The 22,278-nt window shown below is 36.9% G+C and overlaps 1 protein-coding gene across 1 annotated transcript in view; it reads right to left on the reverse strand.

Annotated features, from left to right (window-relative positions):
* The window catches only part of LOC136840648 (nephrin-like), a 482,146-nt gene that overhangs the window by 43,739 nt on the left and 416,129 nt on the right, over positions 1-22,278 (reverse strand). The window contains exon 12 of the mRNA XM_067107345.1: positions 4,810-4,919. Coding sequence (XP_066963446.1) covers positions 4,810-4,919 — 110 coding nt within the window. The remainder of the gene's footprint in view (positions 1-4,809; positions 4,920-22,278) is intronic.

Here is a 22,278-nt window from a genome sequence, read left to right on the forward strand (position 1 = left end):
CTCTCGTCATCCAAGTCACTATCTGAACTAGGGAAGAACAGCAAACACATGACTACCAAAAAAAAAAGATCATTTATTCAGTAATGTAACATGGCAAGTGGTTTGAAATGAAATAAAAATGAAATGGAAATATCAACATCCCAGAATTGGTACCCTCAATATAACCAAGTAAGATATGGTACTATTAACTTCCACAAAGCAAGTCTCAACATATAAGTTCAAATAAGTCAGTATGACCCGAGTCATGATAAGTCACATTCCTCTCCATTTATATTGGCCTCTATTCACGATACATCTGAAGAACAAAGGGAAAACACAACTTAAAAAAGAGGCACAAAAAAAGAAATGTGGGCTGTTCTTCCCACGTTACCAACCCCAGATGAAATGCACATAATTAAGTAAAGTCATCCATAAAAATCAAAGAGACATAGCAGATCAAAATAAATCAGTAAAATAAATCAAGTTAATTATACCCATTCAGGTTTTTCTTGGAAATAAAGTTCCATTTCACCTCACAGACAGTACTCAGAAGTCCTCCAATCAGGCGGTTCCTGACACAAAACCATCTAGGCCCTCAATGTTTAGCCTGTTTTCAAAATGGAATATTCACACTTCACATGGCACGTCCATCAGGGCGCACGAACGAACGCACTCGCCGGATCTTGACAACTTCCGGCGGCATAACCATCACACCGCCCAGGGTACGATGTCCCTTTGTCTCCGTGGGAAGCCATGCTGACGCTAGGCCTCCGTCACCCCTGACTGGCTGAATACCTAGGCGCTGTTTCCATTTACTTTTGCCCAGAATGTCTCTAAGCAAACTGCTTAACCCCCAAAAACTACTATATAATATTTCATTATCCTTTAGTTGTTTCATATATATATATATATATATATATATATATATATATATATATATATATATATATATATATATATATATATATATATATATATATATATATATATATATATATATATATATATATATATATATATATATATATATATATATATATATATATATATATATATATATATATATATGTATGTATGTATAAAATTTCGAATACCATTATGTCTGTATTCGCGATCACTTGTGAAATATGACCAAATGGCAGGTGACAAGAGCACCTTTAAGGCATAATTGAGTGGCATTTGTGGTTAAATTTTGTCTTTGGCATTTTACTGAGTTTCTTTTAGTTTATCTCAAACAAGTGGTATTAAGCCACGATCTCGAAGGCAGAAGCCCTTTGTAGAACCTGTCCCCAGGAAAGGTAACCACTCCTATCACTCAAGCCATTACCCACTCGCTATAGACCTTATAAAATAACCAGGGTTTTGACACTACTCATGTCCACCTTGTAAAAACTGTAGAGTTCTTGGGAACTCGCGAGAACTCTTGGCAACCCTTGGAAACTTGGCTACCCTTGGAAACTCTTGGGAACTCTTGGAAACCCTTGGGAACCCTTGGGTACTCTTTAGAACCCTTGGGAATTCTTGTGAAATCTTTGGAACTTTTTAGAACTCTTGGGAACGTTTGGGAACTCTTTGGAACCTTTGGGAACCCTTGGGAACTCTTGGGAACCCATGGAAACTCTTGGGAATTCTTGGGCACTCTTGGGAACGCTTGAGATTTCTTGGGAACCATTGGGAACACATGGAAACCCTTGGGTACTCTTGGGAACCCTTGGGAACCATTGGGAATTCTTATGAAATCTTGGGAACCTTTGAGAACTCTTGGGAACGCTTGGGAACTCTTTGGAACCCTTGGGAACTCTTGGGAACCCATGGACACTCTTGGGAATTCTTTGGCACTCCTGGGAACCTTTGGGAATTCTTTGGCACTCTTGGGAACCTTTGGGAATTCTTGGGAACCTTTGGAAACCCTTGGGTACTCTTGGGAACTCTTGGGAACCCATGGAAACTCTTGGGAATTCTTGGGCACCCTTGGAAACGCTTGGGAATTCTTGGGAACCCTTGGGAAATCCTTGGGTACTTTTTGGAACCCTTGGAAACCCTTGGGAACTTTTGGGAACCATGGAAACTCTTGAGAGTTCTTGGGGACTCTTGGGAACTTTTGGGGACCCTTGGGAATTCTTGGAAACCCTTGGGTACTCTTGGGAACTCAGGGGACCTTTGGGAACTCTTGGTAAATTTTGGGAACTCGTGGATCCTTTTCCCCAAGTCTCTCAGTACGCTTCTGCAAAAGCAGTATCAAACTTCTGTTGTCCTAACCTTTTTATCACCATACTCTTTTTGAAACTTTGAAAGTCCTTTGAGCATTGTCTTGATATCTGTATAAGGCATTTAACAAGAGTTGCCAGACTCCTTGATGGATGGAATTCCTCGTCCATGACTTCTTTCAGTTTCTCTGTAAATCTATTTCGTGTTTTCATTTTAGATTTTTATTCATTTTATACCATGCAAGGTTTGGGGAATGTCAGGCAGTTGTCTCAGTCTCCGTTTTCTATGCGCTTTTTCTTCCCATTTTCCTAGACTAGACAAAGACCTAAGGTTGTCCCTCCTATTGGCCTATATAATAAGAGAAAGAAGTATTTCTGCAAAGAATTGCAGTTGCCAGGGAATTGTGTGTGTGTGCCTGTGTGTGCAAACGTGTTTATAAGTCAAAGACCAATAGTTACACAGACCCTTTTAACACACGATAAAGATCAAGGCACGTCCTTTAAAGGTGCATTGATGTTTTTCTAAATCATAATGCATTTATGAGAGGCTAAACGAATTAGTCTGTAATCTGATTAATTACTTCATCCAGAAAAAAAATATCGCGTTCCATAACTAGAAAAAATAACCAATATCTCGTGGTGAGATATGTACCTAAATTTTTTTATTTTTGTTTCTCTTGGGCAAAAAAATTCCAGTTGTTTTTGTACACAAGTTTTTTTATTTTGTATTTTTACTCATAAGTAGTTCTGAAATAACCGTAAAGCTTCTTTAATTGTCCACAGGAGAGGGAATAGATAATATTCTACTTTTCCTTTCAAGACAAAAATGAACTGATGTTTGTAATAAATATTATAATTTGAACGTTTAACTGCACTACAATAAACAACATTAGCAAAATAAGTGAATCGTTAAGTAAATAATTTTGAAATAAACATTGGGCCACAAATATTTAATATCCAGTTCACTATACCTCGAGAATAACTTACACCCGAGGAGAATCATAAGTGGTAAGTGCTTCGTCACCAGTGGGATTCGAACTGCTGCCTGGTTTAAAAACAACGGTGTACAGTGACCTTTTTACCACTGAGCCATCTAATCTTGCTGGTGACGAAGCACTTATCAGTATGTATGCATATATATATATATATATATATATATATATATATATATATATATATATATATATATATATATATATATATATATATATATATATATATATATATATAACATATATTATATATATATATATATATATATATATATATATATATATATATATATTAGAAATAATCAACACACAATCACGAGTGGAACAGAAATAAATTTCCGACTCATATCAAGATCGAACCCAGGTCTTTCAATTGAAAGGCAAGGAACTGCCCACTAGGCCATACAAGTAACTGAAAGACCTGGGTTCGATCCTGATGTGAGTCAGAAATATATATATAATATATATGTATATATATATATTATATATGTATGTGTATATATATATATATATATATATATATATATATATATATATATATATATATATATATGTATATGTATGTATATATATATGTATGTATATTAAACGCGCGCGCGCGCGCACACACACATACATACTGCCAAACTTCTGTGACTTAAATACGCCGTACGGAATTCATTTTTCTTTTTTCCATTCCCCCCTCACACTCCTCAGGGAGAGGGCCCCGGTCCTTCCTAATTTGGACAAGGTACCTGATAATTAATTAAACCTTCATTAGAATATTTTACGAACTAAATAGATTTTATCTGCCTCCTTCCAATGAGCTCACTCTCTTCGTTTCGGCGTCTACCGGGAGTACGTGAAAATTTATTTTACTCAATTTAAATGCTAATGCAATTGGCCTTTTATTTATATATTTTAGTAAATGAAATAGAATGAAGAAATTGCACCCAGGAGGTTTGACTTCCTTCTACTTAAGATCTCTATTTGTCTCTAGCAAGTTTGTGAATTCGGTTTTAGCTGTGGGTTTCGTGCTTGAGATTTTGCTGCCAAGTTTATATGATTGATTCCACACTTGAGATTCTAATGTTTACCAGTGGAGAAACTCTTCACAGTGGCTTGATGAGATATAAGACATTAGAGGTAAGCCATAATTAAAATTAATGAGCTTGATGGTACGTGCTATGCTGCGCTGGAACCCGGCGCTGCCTGTCATGTCTCCCCTGCCCACCTGATCCTCTACCTATCCCGCCCTGGTAAACAGGTTTGCAGGAGGAGGGTGGATGTGTCATGTCTCCCCTACCCTCCCAATCCCCTATCTACCCTTTCCCACCCAGGACGAACAAACAGGTTTGCCAGAGGAGGGTGGATGTGTCATGTCTCCCCTACCCTCCCAATCCCCTATCTACCCCTTCCCACCCAGGGCAGACAAACAGGTTTGCAGAAGGAGGGTCGATGTGCCATTTCTCCCCAACCCTCCCGATCTTTACCTACCCTTTCCTACCCGGGGTGGACAAACAGGTTTGCAGGAGGAAGGTGGATGTGTCATGTCTCCCCTACCCTCCCAATCCCCGACCTACTCTGCCCCCACCCGGGCCGGACAAACAAGAAAGATCTACTTAGATTTTATTATTATAGGTTCTTCTTACCTCCATGCTGAAAGTCCTAGGCAGGACTGTAGGGATGCCCTTGCAGGAGACGAAGAGGGTGTCTGTCGTCTGGTTCTTGATGATGCAGTCCTCCAGGAGATCGGGAGGTTCTGTGGGGCATAGGAAAGAGAAATTGAAGTGGAGGTTCTATTGGAGCACAGAGAAAGGTTGAAGGTTCTGTGGAGCTTAGAAAATAACTTAAAGCTAGCATGAAGACAGTCAGAGAAAGACTAGATACATAACTTACTCTAAACTACTTACATTACCTAATCTTTCTAGACTAGATATATTACATACTCTTTCTAGACCAGATACATTGCCTAGTCTTTCTAGACTAGATAAATTATCTAGTCTTTCTAGACCAGATACATTATCTGGTCTTTCTAGACAGGATACATGAACTAGTCTCTCTAGACTAGATACGTTACCTAGCCTTTCTAGACTAGTCACATTATCTAGTCGTTCTAGACTAGATACATACCTTGCCTTTCTAGACTAGATATATTATTTAGTTGTTCTAGACTAGATAAATTACCTAATCTTTTTAGACTACATACATTTTTTAGTCGTCTTGACCTAGATACATTACCTAGTCTTTCTAGACTAGACACATTACCTAGTCTGTCTAGACTAGATACAGTAGCAGGTCTTTCTAGACTAGATACATTACCTAGTCTTTCCAAACTACATACATCATCTAGTCTTTCTAGTTCAATGTGCCTCGCTGTGGAACATTTCAGTTCCAGTGGTCCTTTATCCTTCACACTGTTGGACTGTGGAACACCCAGAGGGAGTCTCTCAATTGGAAGTTCAGAAATTCAAGCGAAGATGCAAAGCATTGCTACCCTAAAACAATCCTCCTAGTATTTTAATAATTTGGTGAAATTTTTTTCTATTCATTTATTAATTCGTTAATTTATTTTACTCTTTTCTAATAATTGATCTTCTCTTTCTGTTTTTCCTGTTACCTTCTGTTACTTTTTTTTCAAATGAACACCAAATGAAGAGTATGGAAGCCTGCATTTCAGGTCAGTGGCCCCTGTGGTGGGCTTGTTTCGTATGAATAAGGTTTATCTTCCGAATAATAATAATAATAATAATAATAATAATAATAATAATAATAATAATAATAATAATAATAATAATTAGGCTGCTAAACTGAATAAATAAGTAAAATAAGGAACTTTTATATTACATATGAGGTTAGATTCTAGCAAACTAAGAATTTTATTGTTTGTTTTTTCGAATATGACGCAACTTAATATATACATAAGCGATTGATTGTTCCTTAATTTGATCAGAATATTCATAAGCTCTTGTTGAAGATCAATTTCACGTGACATAAAAAACGTAACGAGCATAAATCTGTATTTTTTGAGAGGCTCCCTCGACTGCCATCGCCTCTCCTACTTAGTAACTTCATTTTTTGAGAGGTTAAATAGACTGCCATCACTTTTCCTACTTAACATCTGTATTTTTTAGAGGCTTATTGAACTGCCATCACATTTCCTACTTAATATCTTTATTTTCTGAGAGGTTAACTCGACTGCCATCGCCTCTCCTACTTAATATCTCTATTTTTTGAGAGGTTAACTCCACTGCCATCGCCTCTCCTACTTAATATCTTTACTTTTTGAGAGGTTAACTCGACTGCCATCGCCTCTCCTACTTAATATCTTTATTTTTTGAGAGGTTAACTCGACTGCCATCGCCTCTCCTACTTAATATCTTCATTTTTTGAGAGGCTAACACGACTGCCAACGCCTCTCCTACTTAATATCTTTATTTTTTGAGAGGTTAAATAGACTGCCAACGCCTCTCCTACTTAATATCTTCATTTTTTGAGAGGTTAACTCGACTGCCATCGCCTCTCCTACCTAATATCTTCATTTTTTGAGAGGCTAACTCGACTGCCATCACTTTTCCTACTTAATATCTTTATTTTCTGAGAGGCTAACTAGAATGCCATCGCCCCTCCTACTACTGTGGCGATGGAATAAGCATAAAAAACCTCCACAATATATTTTTTTAATAGAGCCCGTTGCTCAAAAGGGTTATTTAACAGTAATATGAAACCGACAACTGAATGAAAGGTATTCCTTTACACGTAAATTATCATGGCCGGAAAAAAAACGTTCATTTGCTCAGATCATAATAACAGTGCCACAGTTTCGTACAGCGGAGTCACATTTTTGGGGATTGGAGATAAAGGACAACCCCCACCCCCCACCCCCACCCCGCAGGCATGAGTTGAACTGTGCCTTTTATGAAGGAATGAAAAAAAAAGCTTCAAAAAAAAGGAGAGTTAAATTCTGCAAAATTTCTGCAAATATTAAAAAAATATGCCGTGCTTCCCTTTTTAATCTGGCCCGGGACTGAATGGGGTCTTTTGTTGCCGTTTTAAAAATGCGTTAACATTTTGCGTTGTTCGGCTTCTTCTCTTATGCAACTACTGTGTGATGGTCGTGCTTTTTTTTTTTTCTGGCGTCGCAGCGCGGTCGCTCGTTCGCGATACTGTTTTTTTTTATCGAGTGGCGATTTCTACCTCTGTCTGTTTTTGACCAAGACCATTGGAACGCCAACCAATTTGGCACACCGCTTAAGTTCCAGTGGCATACTTCATCCTTCTTTTCCCGAGTGAAGAGAGAGAGAGAGAGAGAGAGAGAGAGAGAGAGAGAGAGAGAGAGACATTGTCTGCTTGTTTATATGTTCAACCAAGGTCAGGGAAATGCCAACCAACTTGGCCATCCGCAGAAATTTCCATTTCAGTCTTCAACCTTCTCTTTCCCGAGTGGAGAGAGAGAGAGAGAGAGAGAGAGAGAGAGAGAGAGAGAGAGAGAGAGAAAGATGGTCTGCTTGTTTACATGTTCAACCAAGATCACGGGAACGCCAACCAACTTGGCAAACCGCATAAGCTTCCATTTCATCCCCCTTTTTAGAGAGAGAGAGAGAGAGAGAGAGAGAGAGAGAGAGAGATTAGACATCTTCACCTGCTTATGTATTCCATGTTTGAACACTCGGCCTGACTCTCTCTCTCTCTCTCTCTCTCTCTCTGCACAATATTCCAGCTCCATCTTAAACGACTGTTTTGCGCCGCTGTGAAATTCATTTCGCCAGGAAGGGTGGGCGGGGTGGGCGGGTCTTTCATCACGCCCAGAAAACGTCCATTTTACCTCCTTAGCGATCTTTTTCTCTTCATTATTCCTGTTCCTCTTTTTCTTCTCCTCCTCCTTCTTCTTCTTCTTCCTAACTCCCTCCTACTCCACTCCCCCCAAACCAGCTCCATACTGAATATAGCCACTCCGCACGCCTTACCTTCATTTGCATAAGAAAAGTAGAATCTTGCTTCAGCTATTATTATTTTTTATTTTTACTTTGCTTTACTCTTTCCTCTTTTTTATTGCATATATTACGCTGGCCTAAGTGCGAGGATTAATGGTGGTAGCTCTGTGCGTAAAAAAGGGATTCGCTTTTGTTTCTTTAAACGTCTTTCGTGAGGTGGAAGTCGTGTTCATTTACATATCCGCATGTGCGTCCTGTACACGCAGGCTACTGTATGAAGTGTGTGTATGTGTATGCATCTGTATAATATATATATATATATATATATATATATATATATATATATATATATATATATATATATATATATATATATATATATATATATATATATATATATATATATATATATATATATATATATATATATATATATATATATACATATATATATATATATATATATATATTATATATGTATATATAGATATAGATATATAAGTATATATATATACATATATATAAGTATATACATGTACTGTATATATACATATATATTCATAGATACATATATAGATATGTGTGTGTGTTCGTGTGTATGTGTAACAGAGAATAACATTTTCAAGTCTGCAGTGCCTATAGTAACCATAGCCTGGCGCCAAATCTTGATGATATGTTTACCGGGAGTGTGATGAATGCGAAATCGGCGTCTGTAGCGATCCATTAGTGCGGGTCAGAGGCCTCAAACGAGAGAGCGCTGGTTCCTCCCGAAAAACACATCAGGAGAGGCTCAGTCGTCGCCTCAGTGTCGGGAATCCATAGGTTCTGTGAGTGTTTAATCGAACGATGAACTAAGAATCAATCCACGCGTGAAGTTTGGTGACACAGACGTATGGAAATTGAACCTCGGGGAAAATTATATTAGATCTGGCAACGATTTGCACACTCAAACGGATCCCGTATAAAGGGCAATATTGAACTTCAATATTGCCCTCTATATGGGATCTGTCTGAGTGTGCAAATCTACTGTTCGTAGGCTTCAATAACTGAGGCATACGAACAGTAGATAATTGAGAATCGAGGGAGAGAGAGAGACTGAGTGGTGATAGCGGGAAGTGATCTTGATAGTCTCGAATTCAAACTACGAGCAGAAACGAAGTCCACATTTTGGGATTTTGAATTTTTAGTGATACCTTCCTCAGATAGAATTCTTAGTGATATCGCCCCTCAGATGGAATTTTTAGTGATACCTCCCCAAGATAGAATTTTTAGTGATACCCCCCTCAGATGGAATTTTTAGTGATACCTCCCTCAGATAGAATTTTTAGTGATACCCCCCTCAGATAGAATTTTTAGTGGTACCTCTCTCAGATAGAATTTTTAGTGGTACCTCTCTCAGATAGAATTTTTAGTGATACCTCTCTCAGGTAGAATTTTTAGTGACACCTCCATCAGATAGAATTTTTATTGATGCCTCCCTCAGATAGAATTTTTGTGATGTCTCTCTCAGATAGAATTTTTAGTGACACCTCTTTCAGATAGAATTTTTAGTGATACCTCTCTCAGGTAGAATTTTTAGTGACACCCCTCAGATAGAATTTTTAATGATGCCTCCTTCGGATAGAATTTTTAGTGATGTCTCATTCAGATAGAATTTTTAGTGATACCTCCCTCAGATAGAATTTTTAGTGATACCTCCGTCACATAGAATTTTTGGTGATCCCTCCCTCAGATAGAATTTTTAGTGATACCTCCCTCAGATAGAATTTGTAGTGATACCTCCCTCAGATAGAATTTTTAGTGATACCTCTCTCAGGTAGAATTTTTAGTGACACCCCTCAGATAGAATTTTTATTGATGCCTCCCTCGGATAGAATTTTAGTGGTCTCACTCAGATAGAATTTTTAGTGATACCTCCCTCAGATAGAATTTTTAGTGATACCTGCCTCAGATAGAATTTTCAGTGATACTTCCCTCAGATAGAATTTTTAGTGATACCTCCCTCAGATAGAATTTTTAGTGATACTTCCCTCAGATAGAATTTTAGTGATACCTCCCTCAGATAGAATTTTTAGTGATACCTCCCTCAGATAGAATTTTTAGTGATACCTCCCTCAGATAGAATTTTTAGTGATACCTCCCCCAGGTAGAATTTTTAGTGATACCTACCTCAGATAGAATTTTTAGTGATACCTCTCTCAGGTAGAATTTTTAGTGACACCCCTCAGATAGAATTTTTATTGATGCCTCCCTCAGATAGAATTTTTAGTGATGCCTCCCTCAGATAGAATTTTTAGTGATGCCTCCCTCAGATAGAATTTTTAGTAATATTTCCCTCAGATAGAATTGTTAGTGATACCTCCCTCAGATAGAATTTTTAGTGATGCCTCCCTCAGATGGAATTTTTAGTGATACCTCCTTCAGATGGAATTTTTAGTGATACCTCCCTCAGATAGAATTTTTAGTGATACCTCCCTCAGATAGAATTTTTACTGATGCCTCCCTCAGATAGAATTTGTATTGATATCTCCCTCAGATAGAATTGCTAGTGACACCTCCTCAGATAGAATTTTTAGTGATGCCTCCCTCAGATAGAATATTTTAGTGATACCTCCCTCAGATAGAATTTTTAGTGATACCTCCCTCAGATAGAATTTTTAGTGATACCTCTCTCAGGTAGAATTTTTAGTGGTACCTCCCTCATATAGAATTTTTAGTGATACCTCCCTCAGATAGAATTATTAGTGATACCTCCCTCAGATAGAATTTTTAGTGATACCTCCCTCAGATAGAATTTTTAGTGATACCTACCTCAGATAGAATTTTTAGTGATACCTCCCTCAGATAGAATTTGTAGTGATATCTCCCTCAGATAGAATTTTTAGTGACACCTCTCAGGTAGAATTTTTAGTGACACCCCTCAGATAGAATTTTTATTGATGCCCCCCTCAGATAGAATTTTTATTGATGCCTCCCTCAGATAGAATTTTTAGTGATACCTCCCTCAGATAGAATTTTTAGTGATACCTCCCTCAGATAGAATTTTTAGTGATACCTCCCTCAGAAAGTCAGACCCGGTTTCCAGCACCCAGAACAAATACTGGTGAAATCATGATCTAAAAATGGTATAAATAAAACTAAGAGAACCAAATACAAGCAGTCTCAGTAAAACCCTTAAAGAAGTTACTTAGACATTTATAAGAGTTAAGAAGAAAGTGGTCTACAACCTGTAACTACTTTACCCACTCTGAAATACGTTAGCTTAATAAATGGGCTGATAAGATAGCTGAGATCTGAGGCCCTTAAAAAAATGTATATATATATATATATATATATATATATATATATATATATATATATATATATATATATATATATATATATATATATATATATATATATATATATATATATATATATATATATATATATATATATATATATATTCGTATGTATGTAATATACTGTATATAAATACATACACTCGTATGTATATACACATAAGCATATATATATATAGTGTGTGTTTGTGTGTATGTATATAAATATATATATATATATATATATATATATATATATATATATATATATGTATATATATACGCACATATTGCAGCCAGAGACGCACGTGCGCAGTATTGTGACGAATGATATTGCCAGGAGACATTTATTACAGAAACGATGCTTTTATATGAATGAGTTCTGTACCAGAAAACGAAAATTTGTTCCATCTGTGTGTGCACACATACACACACACACACACACACACACACATACACACATATATATATATATATATATATATATATATATATATATATATATATATATATATATATATATATATATATATATATATATATATATATATATATATACATACTTATGTATATATAGGTTAATGTTTACAAATATGTATATACATATATACACAAATTATATACATATATATACATATCTATAGGTACATGTTTACATAGTATGCATATGTAAATACATACATACATACATACATGCATGCATACATACATACATACAATTTTTTCCACTGTAGACATTCTACTCAATGGGAGCTTATTATACAAGTTCCTAAAGATCCTATGCTTCTGGGGGATAATCTTCTTGCACACGCAAGAACCAGTTTCAACTAAGACTTCTTTTTCCAACTCGCAGCAACAAACGTCATCAAAAGTCACTCTCAGTCACTGTCATTCACGTTCACTTTCATCTGCTTTCTCTGAGAGATCTGGAGAATATGATCGTTTTGAAATGAAATTTGAGTTTCACTTCACTGTGGACTGAAATTTAATTATGATTTGGCATCTTGCTTGGATCGCCATTTCCATTTGTTGCAGGCGTCTTTCCTTTCTTTGTGAATTTAGCCTCTGACTTGACTTTGAATTTTCCAAATCGACATCACGTGACGGGACAGCAAGCTGCAGTCGGGCGCGTCCTGTCACGCCTGTCATTTTGCGAATGCAATTTGAAATCTTGCTCAGACATATAAAAGTCTTGGTACATCCCGTAAAGCCTGGATTTTATTATTATTATTATTATTATTATTATTATTATTATTATTATTATTATTATTATTATTCAGAAGATGAACTCTATTTATATGGAACAAACCCATCACAGTGGCCACTGACTTAAACTTTAAGCTTCCAAAGAATATTGAGGTGTTAATTGGAAAGATTCATCAGAAGGTAATAGGAAATACTGAATGAAGAGATCAGGTATTAGAAAAGAAAAATTAATGAATAAAGTATTAAAAAATATATATATATGAAAATGTAAGTAAATTATTAAAATACAAGGAGAATTGTTTTTAGGGTGGCAATGCGCGTACAGTTTTAAATTACTTACTCGGACAAATATAAAGCATATGTTGAGGTTTTAAAGCACATTTCAGGATACTACATAACATCTGTACCTTAAATATAACATTTCGTAAAAATAAACAGGTAAAAAATGCGTTCTCTGTACAGTGCATAATCAAGGCCACCAATTAGATCTATCTTGTGGCAAGAGCCGCGGCCCATGAAAGTCTCAGCCGGCTGCGGTGGCCTGTGTTGTTGCGTTGCCAGAAGCACGATCATCGCTAACTTTAACCTTAAATAAGATAAAAAAACTGCTGAGGCTAGAGGGCTGCAGTTTGGTATGTTTAATGGTTGGAGGGTGGATGATCAACACACCAGTTTGCAGCCCTCTAGCCTCAGTAGCTTTTACAAAGATCTGAGGGCGGACAGAAAAAGTGCGGACGGACAGACAAAGCCGGCTCAGTAGTTTCCTTTTCCAGAAAACTAAAACCCTATCCGCTCTGCATGTTCCCCAGATTTAAGCAACGTATATTTAAACCTTGCGGCTGCGAGACACATCCCCCGAATTTTCACCCCGGGGCTCTGAGAGCTCTTGCCTCTCCATCTGAGAGGACACAGATCCATTTCTTTTGTGTCTTTCAAGAGTACATTCAGGGGAAAAGCTTTCTCCTCTCTCCTGTCTCTCGCTGTCTGTTGTTGCGGGGGATTTTCGTTTTAAGGCATTTAATTATGAGACATTTCTTCTTTTCTCTAGCCGTGTATGGGTTATTGTCGTGGCGGATTCTTGCGTAGTGCAGAAAGGGATGTGTAGTATATACGTAGTATGTGATTTTTGAAGAATATATATATATATATATATATATATATATATATATATATATATATATATATATATATAGAGAGAGAGAGAGAGAGAGAGAGAGAGAGAGAGAGAGAGAGAGAGAGAGAGAGAAAGAGAGAGAGAGAGTGAGAGAGAGAGGGTTTATACATATATATGTATATATATATTATATATACATATAAATGTATATATATATATGTGTGTATATATATATATTTATATTTATATATATATATATATATATATATATATATATATATATATATATATATATATATATATATATATAATGTGTGTACATCTATGTCTGCATGTATGTATGTGTACGTGCAATCATGTATGATAAATACCCCGCGCAAATAATTTTCACTCCTCCCACCTTGCAATCAGCAATCTTGGAAATAAAAAAGTAAAGAAACTCAGACCTCCTCCACAATCAAAGTGAGAAATCATCATCTGCGTACCGAGCGTAAATATCTCTCTCTCTCTCTCTCTCTCTCTCTCTCTCTCTCTCTCTCTCTCTCGCTAAAGGTGAGATGCCGGAGAACAATTGACCACGCGAAGCCTTGTGGTAAATACCAATTGCTGATGAAAGCGCTCTCAGATTTTTCTCCGGGCCCTGTCCTCGTGTAAATCGAGCGAATGCTTATTGACAAAAATAAAATAAAATACGTTTACACATATGAAGGAAAATTAACACTCGGCTGATGGCGAGTCTTCGTGTATGCTCACGGCGTATTTGTGTGTGTGTGTATGGCTGCATATGTACGTATATATATACTGTATATATATGTATATAAACATGTGTATATATATACAAATATATATTATATACATATTTTTATTTATAAATATATGTATATATATATGCATATATATGTATATATGTATATATATATTAAATGTATAAATATATGTATATGTATATATGAATATATATATGTATATATATAATATGTATATATTTATATATATAATACATATATGTATGTGTATATATATACACACATATACATACATACATAAATTCAGAAATAATAAAACGAATATCTCAACTCGAAAAGGACTTTGATTTACATTAAAGGCACGAGAATCATAGCGAACCTTACAAGACCTCTCTAATAATTGCCAACAAATTGCAACGAAATCTTCTATTCTTAAAAAAAAAAAAAAATTCACTGCTTTCGTGCTTGCGTTGTCACCCCGAGAATCTTTTCGCCACGAAGGAAGGAAAAAAAAATCCTTTACAATATCCAACCATTTAGAAGCGAAACTCCGAAGCCTTTGTAACCTGCTGACAGACAGACACACAAGAGAACTATATAGCCTTCGGCTTAACCTTAAGGATTGTTATGATTTTGTGAATTCCCAGGCTGCGTGTATATGTGTAGATGTGTTGCAAGGCTTTGATTTCACACTGCTGTGAGTTGCAGGTGGAATTTGTCAATATCTGCCGGATATTCGACGTACAATTGAATTATATATTCACTCGCCTACGGTCGAAGTACCCGGGTAAACCTGTGTTGCAAAATAGATTATTATTATTATTATTATTATTATTATTATTATTATTATTATTATTATTATTATTATTATTATTATTATTATAAACTTACGTTGGAAAATATTTTATTATTATTATTATTATTATTATTATTATTATTATTATTATTATTATATTATTATTATTATTATAAACTTACGTTGGAAAATATTATTATTATTATTATTATTATTATTATTATTATTATTATTATTATTATTCCTAATACATTCAGAGTTCGTGAAAAACAATCTGTGTAATAAAAATCCACAATTATATAGTAAATATAATACTATGTAAAATATGCAAAATAAACCATATTTTTACATATTTTACATAGTAATATATTTACAATATAATTATGGGTTTTTAGTACACAGATTATTATTATTATTATTATTATTATTATTATTATTATTATTATTATTATTATTATTATTATTATTATTAATGAACCCTATTCATACGGAACAAGCCCACCACAGTGACCATTGACTCTAAATCCAAACTTCCAAAGAAAGTGATGTTCATTTGAAAGAAGAAACAGAAGTTAATAGGAAACAGAAAAGAAGAGATCAATTATTAAAAAAGGAAAAAGGAATTGAAAAATTATTCAATAAATAGATGAAAATGCAAGTAAATTATTCAAATACAAGGAGAACTGTTTTATAGGGCAGTAATGCGCTGCATCTTCGCCTGAACGTTTGAGGTTCCAATTGCAGGGTCGTCAGGGAGACTGTTCCACAGTCCAATGGTGTGAGCAGGAATAATGGTCCTCTGGAACTGAGAAGCTCCGCAGATAGGATACACACTGATTCTCTTCGCCTAAAGATGATCCTTCATCCAAAAATAGTCGTGATTTGGGAATTCTAAGGACGCCATTTGCAGGATCAAAAACCTAGGAAACATGTTTGACCTAGGTTGACCTTTGCGTTAGATAAGAACGGCCGGTCATCTTTATAACATCTCTGACCTTTTTCAGAAATGGTCCACCTTCGTGTTGTTAATTTAGGTTTTAACCTCGGCTGTTTTGCCTCAAGGTTAATAGACATAAAAGTATGCTTGTAAGTATGTAAGTATGCTTTTTATTGATTTTTTTATCAGTTTTCTCCCCAAAATTTTGGGCCGCTTCACACTTGAACAAAAAGGCTCATCAGCATTTTATCAAAAGCCCGTACACATGTACACGCACACGCACACGTATAGATGCTCAATTCATACGCTTAAACAATAAATAAAAATTGCGCCCAAGTTTCTTCGGCGCAGTCGAGTTTTCTGTACAGCCGCTACAGGGTATAATCAAGGCCACCGAAAATATATCTATCTTTCGGTGGTCTAGGTATAATGCTGTATGAGTCGCGACCCATGAAACTTTAACCACGGCCCGGCCAATCCAATATCGTTGTCAGAAGCACGAATATGGCTAACTTTAACCTTAAATAAAATAAAAGCTACTGAGGTTAGAGGGCTGCAATTTAGTATGTTTGATGATTGGAGGGTGGACGATCAACATACCAATTTGCAGCCCTCTAGCCTCAGTAGTTTTTAAGATCTGAGGGCGGACAGAATATGTACGGACGGACAGACAAAGCCGGCACAATAGTTTTCTTTTACAAAAAACTAAAAAGGCTTATCAGCATTATGTCAGAAGCCCTTACACATGTACATACGTGCGCGCACACGCGCAACACACACACACACCCACACACACACACACACCCACACACACACAGATGCTCAATTCATCTGTTTAGCAGTTTTAAGGTCAAACTCACCTTTACCAATTTTCTTCTTCTGAATTATAAATTTCACCAACCCCATACATATTCTTACTACATGAACGAACATCACTAAGGAAAATTAAGTTGAAAAGTTTTTGAGAAAATATTGCTAATTTGTAAGACCAAATATCTAGGGAGATCGACGCACTAATATCATGGTTTTGAAATATATGTATTATATAAATGGGCGTACAGATTTTCCTGTAATTTTTTTGATGGCAAGAAATTTAAGACATCCTCCGAAGATTAGTGACTGGTCAGCCTCTCCAATTTAATGTAAGAGAAAATAACCAAAGTTTTCGTTAAACAATTTGCCTGTGGAAGGACAAACCAAGTTTCACATCTCACGAAAAGATAGTCTGTAATTCTGTTCTGTCTGGTATGACTGAAACAAGTGAACAACTCTTAAGCATTTTGTATTCAGAATCATTTAATTTGCATACATATGTAAAGACCATATTTCTCTCCTCCCCTCCCCACCCCATCCCCTTCCCCATGAACAAGTTATCGCCATAAACATACCGCGAAAAAGCTTACTTTCCCCCAACGTAACCAATCCTGTGTAGGGCTTTATAGAGTTTGACGCCCCTCTATTGTGACTGACTGACCCACCAGGAGAGCTAAGCCACCAGATCAGCTAAACGACTGAGTTAGTCTTCTACCTTTCAGGTTCTGTCGCCTGTTTACTTTAAGAATAAATAAATAAATAAAAAAAAGTAATAAGGTGTTTTGCAGCGTCCCTTCGGCTCCTAACTACTACAGCCCCTTCCATCCCTTTGATTGTACCTCCTCCGTTCATATTCTCTTCCTTCTATCTTACTTTCCTCAACCCCCTTCTGACAATAGTTTCATAGTGCAACTACAAAAGGTTTTAACCTCTTGTGATAGTTTAAACCTTTCTACTCTCAGTTTCTCCTCCTGTTACACTTTTCAAACCTTTCTACTCTGTTTCTCCACCTGTTACACCTTTCAAGCCTTTCTACTCTGTTTCTCCTCCTGTTATACCTTTCAAACCTTTTTACTCTAATTTGCTCCTCCTTTTACACTTTTCAAACCATTTTACTCTCAGTTTCTCCTCCTCCTTTGTATTCTCAGTTTCTCCTCCTGTTACACCTTTCAAACCTTTCTATTCTCAGTTTCTCCTCCTGTTACACCTTTCAAACCTTTCTATTCTCAGTTTCTCCTCCTGTTACACCTTTCAAACCTTTCTAGTCTCAGTTTCTCCCCTTGTTACACCTTTAAAACCTTTTTACTCTCATTTTCTACTCCTTTTACACTTTTCAAACCATTTTACTCTGTTTCTCCTCCTGTTACACCTTTCAAACCTTTCTACTGTGTTTCTCCTCCTGTTACACCTTTCAAATCTTTCTACTGTGTTTCTCCTCCTGTTACACCTTTCAAACCTTTCTACTCTGTTTCTCCTCCTGTTACACCTTTCAAACCTTTCTACTGTGTTTCTCCTCCTGTTACACCTTTCAAACCTTTCTACTCTGTTTCTCCTCCTGTTACACCTTTCAAACCTTTCTACTGTGTTTCTCCTCCTGTTACACCTTTCAAACCTTTCTACTCTGTTTCTCCTCCTGTTACACCTTTCAAACCTTTCTACTGTGTTTCTCCTCCTGTTACACCTTTCAAACCTTTCTACTGTGTTTCTCCTCCTGTTACACCTTTCAAACCTTTCTACTGTGTTTCTCCTCCTGTTACACCTTTCAAACCTTTCTACTCTGTTTCTCCTCCTGTTACACCTTTCAAACGTTTTTACTCTCACTTTCTCCTCCTTTTACACTTTTCAAACCATTTTATTCTCAGTTTCTCCTCCTGTTACACCTTTCAAACCTTTCTACTGTGTTTCTCCTCTTGTTACACCTTTCAAACCTTTCTGTCCTCAGTTTCTCCTCCTGTTACACCTTTAAAACGTTTTTACTCTCATTTTCTCCTCCTTTTACACTTTTCAAACCATTTTATTCTCAGTTTCTCCTCCTGTTACACCTTTCAAACCTTTCTACTCTGTTCCCCTTTCAGCGCTAAATGACCTCATCATAGGTACTTAATTTTTTTTTATATTCCAATTCCAACAGTGATGAGCTATTCACTTATATTAATCAGCTGCCTCACTTCTCCAGCAAGGAGATGGACAAACTGTTTTTAGGAAAGAAAGTATTTGCACAGATCACATATTTGTTTCAAGACATTTTACAGCAGTTTATGTAATATAAAAGTCCTGGTAGTTAGTCGGCTGCGTTAGGTCGTAAACAGGGTGGAGAAAAGTATTTAGTAGAGAGATAGGAGGTGGCCACCTGCTGGAGTTACTCCCAAAAGGATAAAAACCGTGCGCGCACGCACACCAATGCACGTACATACACATACACACATCTATAGTTAATATATAAATATATATATATATATATATATATATATATATATATATATATATATATATATATATATATAATTTATTTATTGATAGATAGACAAACACACACACACACATATATATATATATATATATATATATATATATATATATATATATATATATATATATATATATATATGTATGTATGTATGTTTGTGTGTGTGTGCGCGTGAGCATGTGTGTCAGCATGTCATAAGTCTGATACTCTTCAAATATTGCAAAAAGATATGTATATACGTTTTCAGAAATGCCATCTGAATGCACCACGTTTGTACGTGCGTGCAATAGATATATGAATCTTAGCCTGCAATATATCTCATGTTCTCACAGGAGGACCACGAAGATACCCGAAAACTTTTTGGGAGGTAAATTTGGGCAACTTTTGGTTCACAGGATTCTCGACTGAAACTTGTTTTTCATTTTTTTATTTGTTTGTGTTCCTCTGGCGTTGCTTACTGGAGCAAAAGGTTGCTTTTTTTATCTTTTATTCTTTTTTTAACTCCAACCAGCAGTTATTGAGAACCCCATGTGCAGAGGGACTTGTGTGGTCTGAAAACAAAAACAAGAAAAAAATGCGCCGAAGTGTCTTCGGCGCAATCAAGTTTTCTGTACAGCGTATAATGCTGTATGAAACTCTCAGCCACGTCCCATGAAATTTGCACCCGTGGCCCATGAGACTTTCAGCCACGACCTTGTGGTGGCCTGTGTTGTTAGAACTAATAGCGTTGCCAGACGCACGCTCATGGCTAACTTTAACCTTAAATAAAATAAAAACTAGTGAGGCTAGAGGGCTGCAATTTGCTATGTTTGATGATTGGAGGGTGATTGATCAACATACCAATTTGCAGCCCTCTAGCCTCAGTAGTTTTTAAGATCTGAGGTCGGACAGAAAAAGTACGGACAGGAAAGTGCAGACAGGAAAAGTACGGACGGACAGACAAATAGCCATCTCAATAGTTTTCTTTTGCAGAAAACTAAAAGCAGAGGATTTTTCCCAGCGAAGCCAAGAGTAAATAATTTCTTTCTAGAAGTTTTTATTGGCCATTATTTACTCTCTCACATTATTTCATGTCATGCGGAGAGAAGATGATCAAGTGTGCAAAAAGGATTATGAGCGATGGAGGTGGAGGGAAGGAGAAGAAGAGAAAGAAGGCCGAAGTTCAGATGGAAGGATGAAACAGCGAATGACAAGCGGGAGAACGGTTGAAGAAGTCAGGATGCATTGGACACAGGAAAAAGGTGGAGAAGACTAATAGGAAACAGCGACCCCATATAGAAATGGGGAGAAGGCTAATGGGAAACAGCGATCCTGATATAGAAATGGGGAGAAGGCTAATGGGAAACAGCGACCCTATATAGAATTGGGGAGAAGGCTAATGGGAAACTGCGACCCCATATAGAAATGGGGAAAAGGCTAATGGGAAACAGCGACCTCATATAGAAATGGGGAGAAGGCTAATTGGAAACAGCTACCCCATATAGAAATGGGAAGAAGGCTAATGGGAAACAGCGACCTCATATAGAAATGGGGAGAAGGCTAATTGGAAGCAGCGACCCCATATAGAAATGGGGAGAAGGCTAATGGGAAACAGCGACCCTATATAGAATTGGGGAGAAGGCTAATGGGAAACTGCGACCCCATATAGAAATGGGGAGAAGGCTAATGGGAAACAGCGACCTCATATAGAAATGGGGAGAAGGCTAATTGGAAACAGCTACCCCATATAGAAATGGGAAGAAGGCTAATAGGAAACAGGAAGCAGCGACCCCATATAGAAATGGGGAGAGGGCTAATGGGAAACAGCGACCCCATATAGAAATTGGGAGAAGGCTAATGGGAAACAGAGACCCCATATAGAAATGGGGAGAAGGCTAATGGGAAACAGCGACCCCATATAGAAATGGGGAGAAGGCTAATGGGAAACAGAGACCCCATATAGAAATGGGGAGAAGGCTAATAAGAAACAGCGACCCCATATAGAAATGGGGAGAAGGCTAATAAGAAACAGCGACCCCATATAGAAATGGGGAGAAGGCTAATGGGAAACAGGAAACAGCAACCCCTTATGGAAATGGTGAGAAGGCTAATGGGAAACAGCGACCCCATATAGAAATGGGGAGAAGGCTAATGGGAAACAGCGACCCCATATAGAAATGGGGAGAAGGCTAATGGGAAACAGCGACCCCATATAGAAATGGGGAGAAGGCTAATGGGAAACAGCGACCCCATATAGAAATGGGGAGAAGGCTAATGGAAACAGCGACCCCATATAGAAATGGGGAGAAGGCTAATGGGAAACAGCGACCCCATATAGAAATGGTGAGAAGGCTAATGGGAAACAGCGACCCCATATAGAAATGGGGAGTAGGCTAATAGGAAACAGGAAACAGCAACCCCTTATGGAAATGGTGAGAAGGCTAATGGGAAACAGCGACCCCATATAGAAATGGGGAGTAGGCTAATAGGAAACAGGAAACAGCAACCCCTTATGGAAATGGTGAGAAGGCTAATGGGAAACAGCGACCCCATATAGAAATGGGGAGAAGGCTAATGGGAAACAGCGACCCCATATAGAAATGGGGAGAAGGCTAATGGGAAACAGCGACCCCATATAGAAATGGGGAGAAGGCTAATGGGAAACAGCGACCCCATATAGAAATGGTGAGAAGGCTAATGGAAACAGCGACCCCATATAGAAATGGGAGTAGGCTAATAGGAAACAGGAAACAGCAACCCCTTATGGAAATGGTGAGAAGGCTAATGGAAACAGCGACCCCCATATAGA

The sequence above is a fragment of the Macrobrachium rosenbergii genome, chromosome 8 (assembly GCF_040412425.1).
Source record: "Macrobrachium rosenbergii isolate ZJJX-2024 chromosome 8, ASM4041242v1, whole genome shotgun sequence".
Lineage (NCBI taxonomy): Eukaryota > Metazoa > Arthropoda > Malacostraca > Decapoda > Palaemonidae > Macrobrachium > Macrobrachium rosenbergii.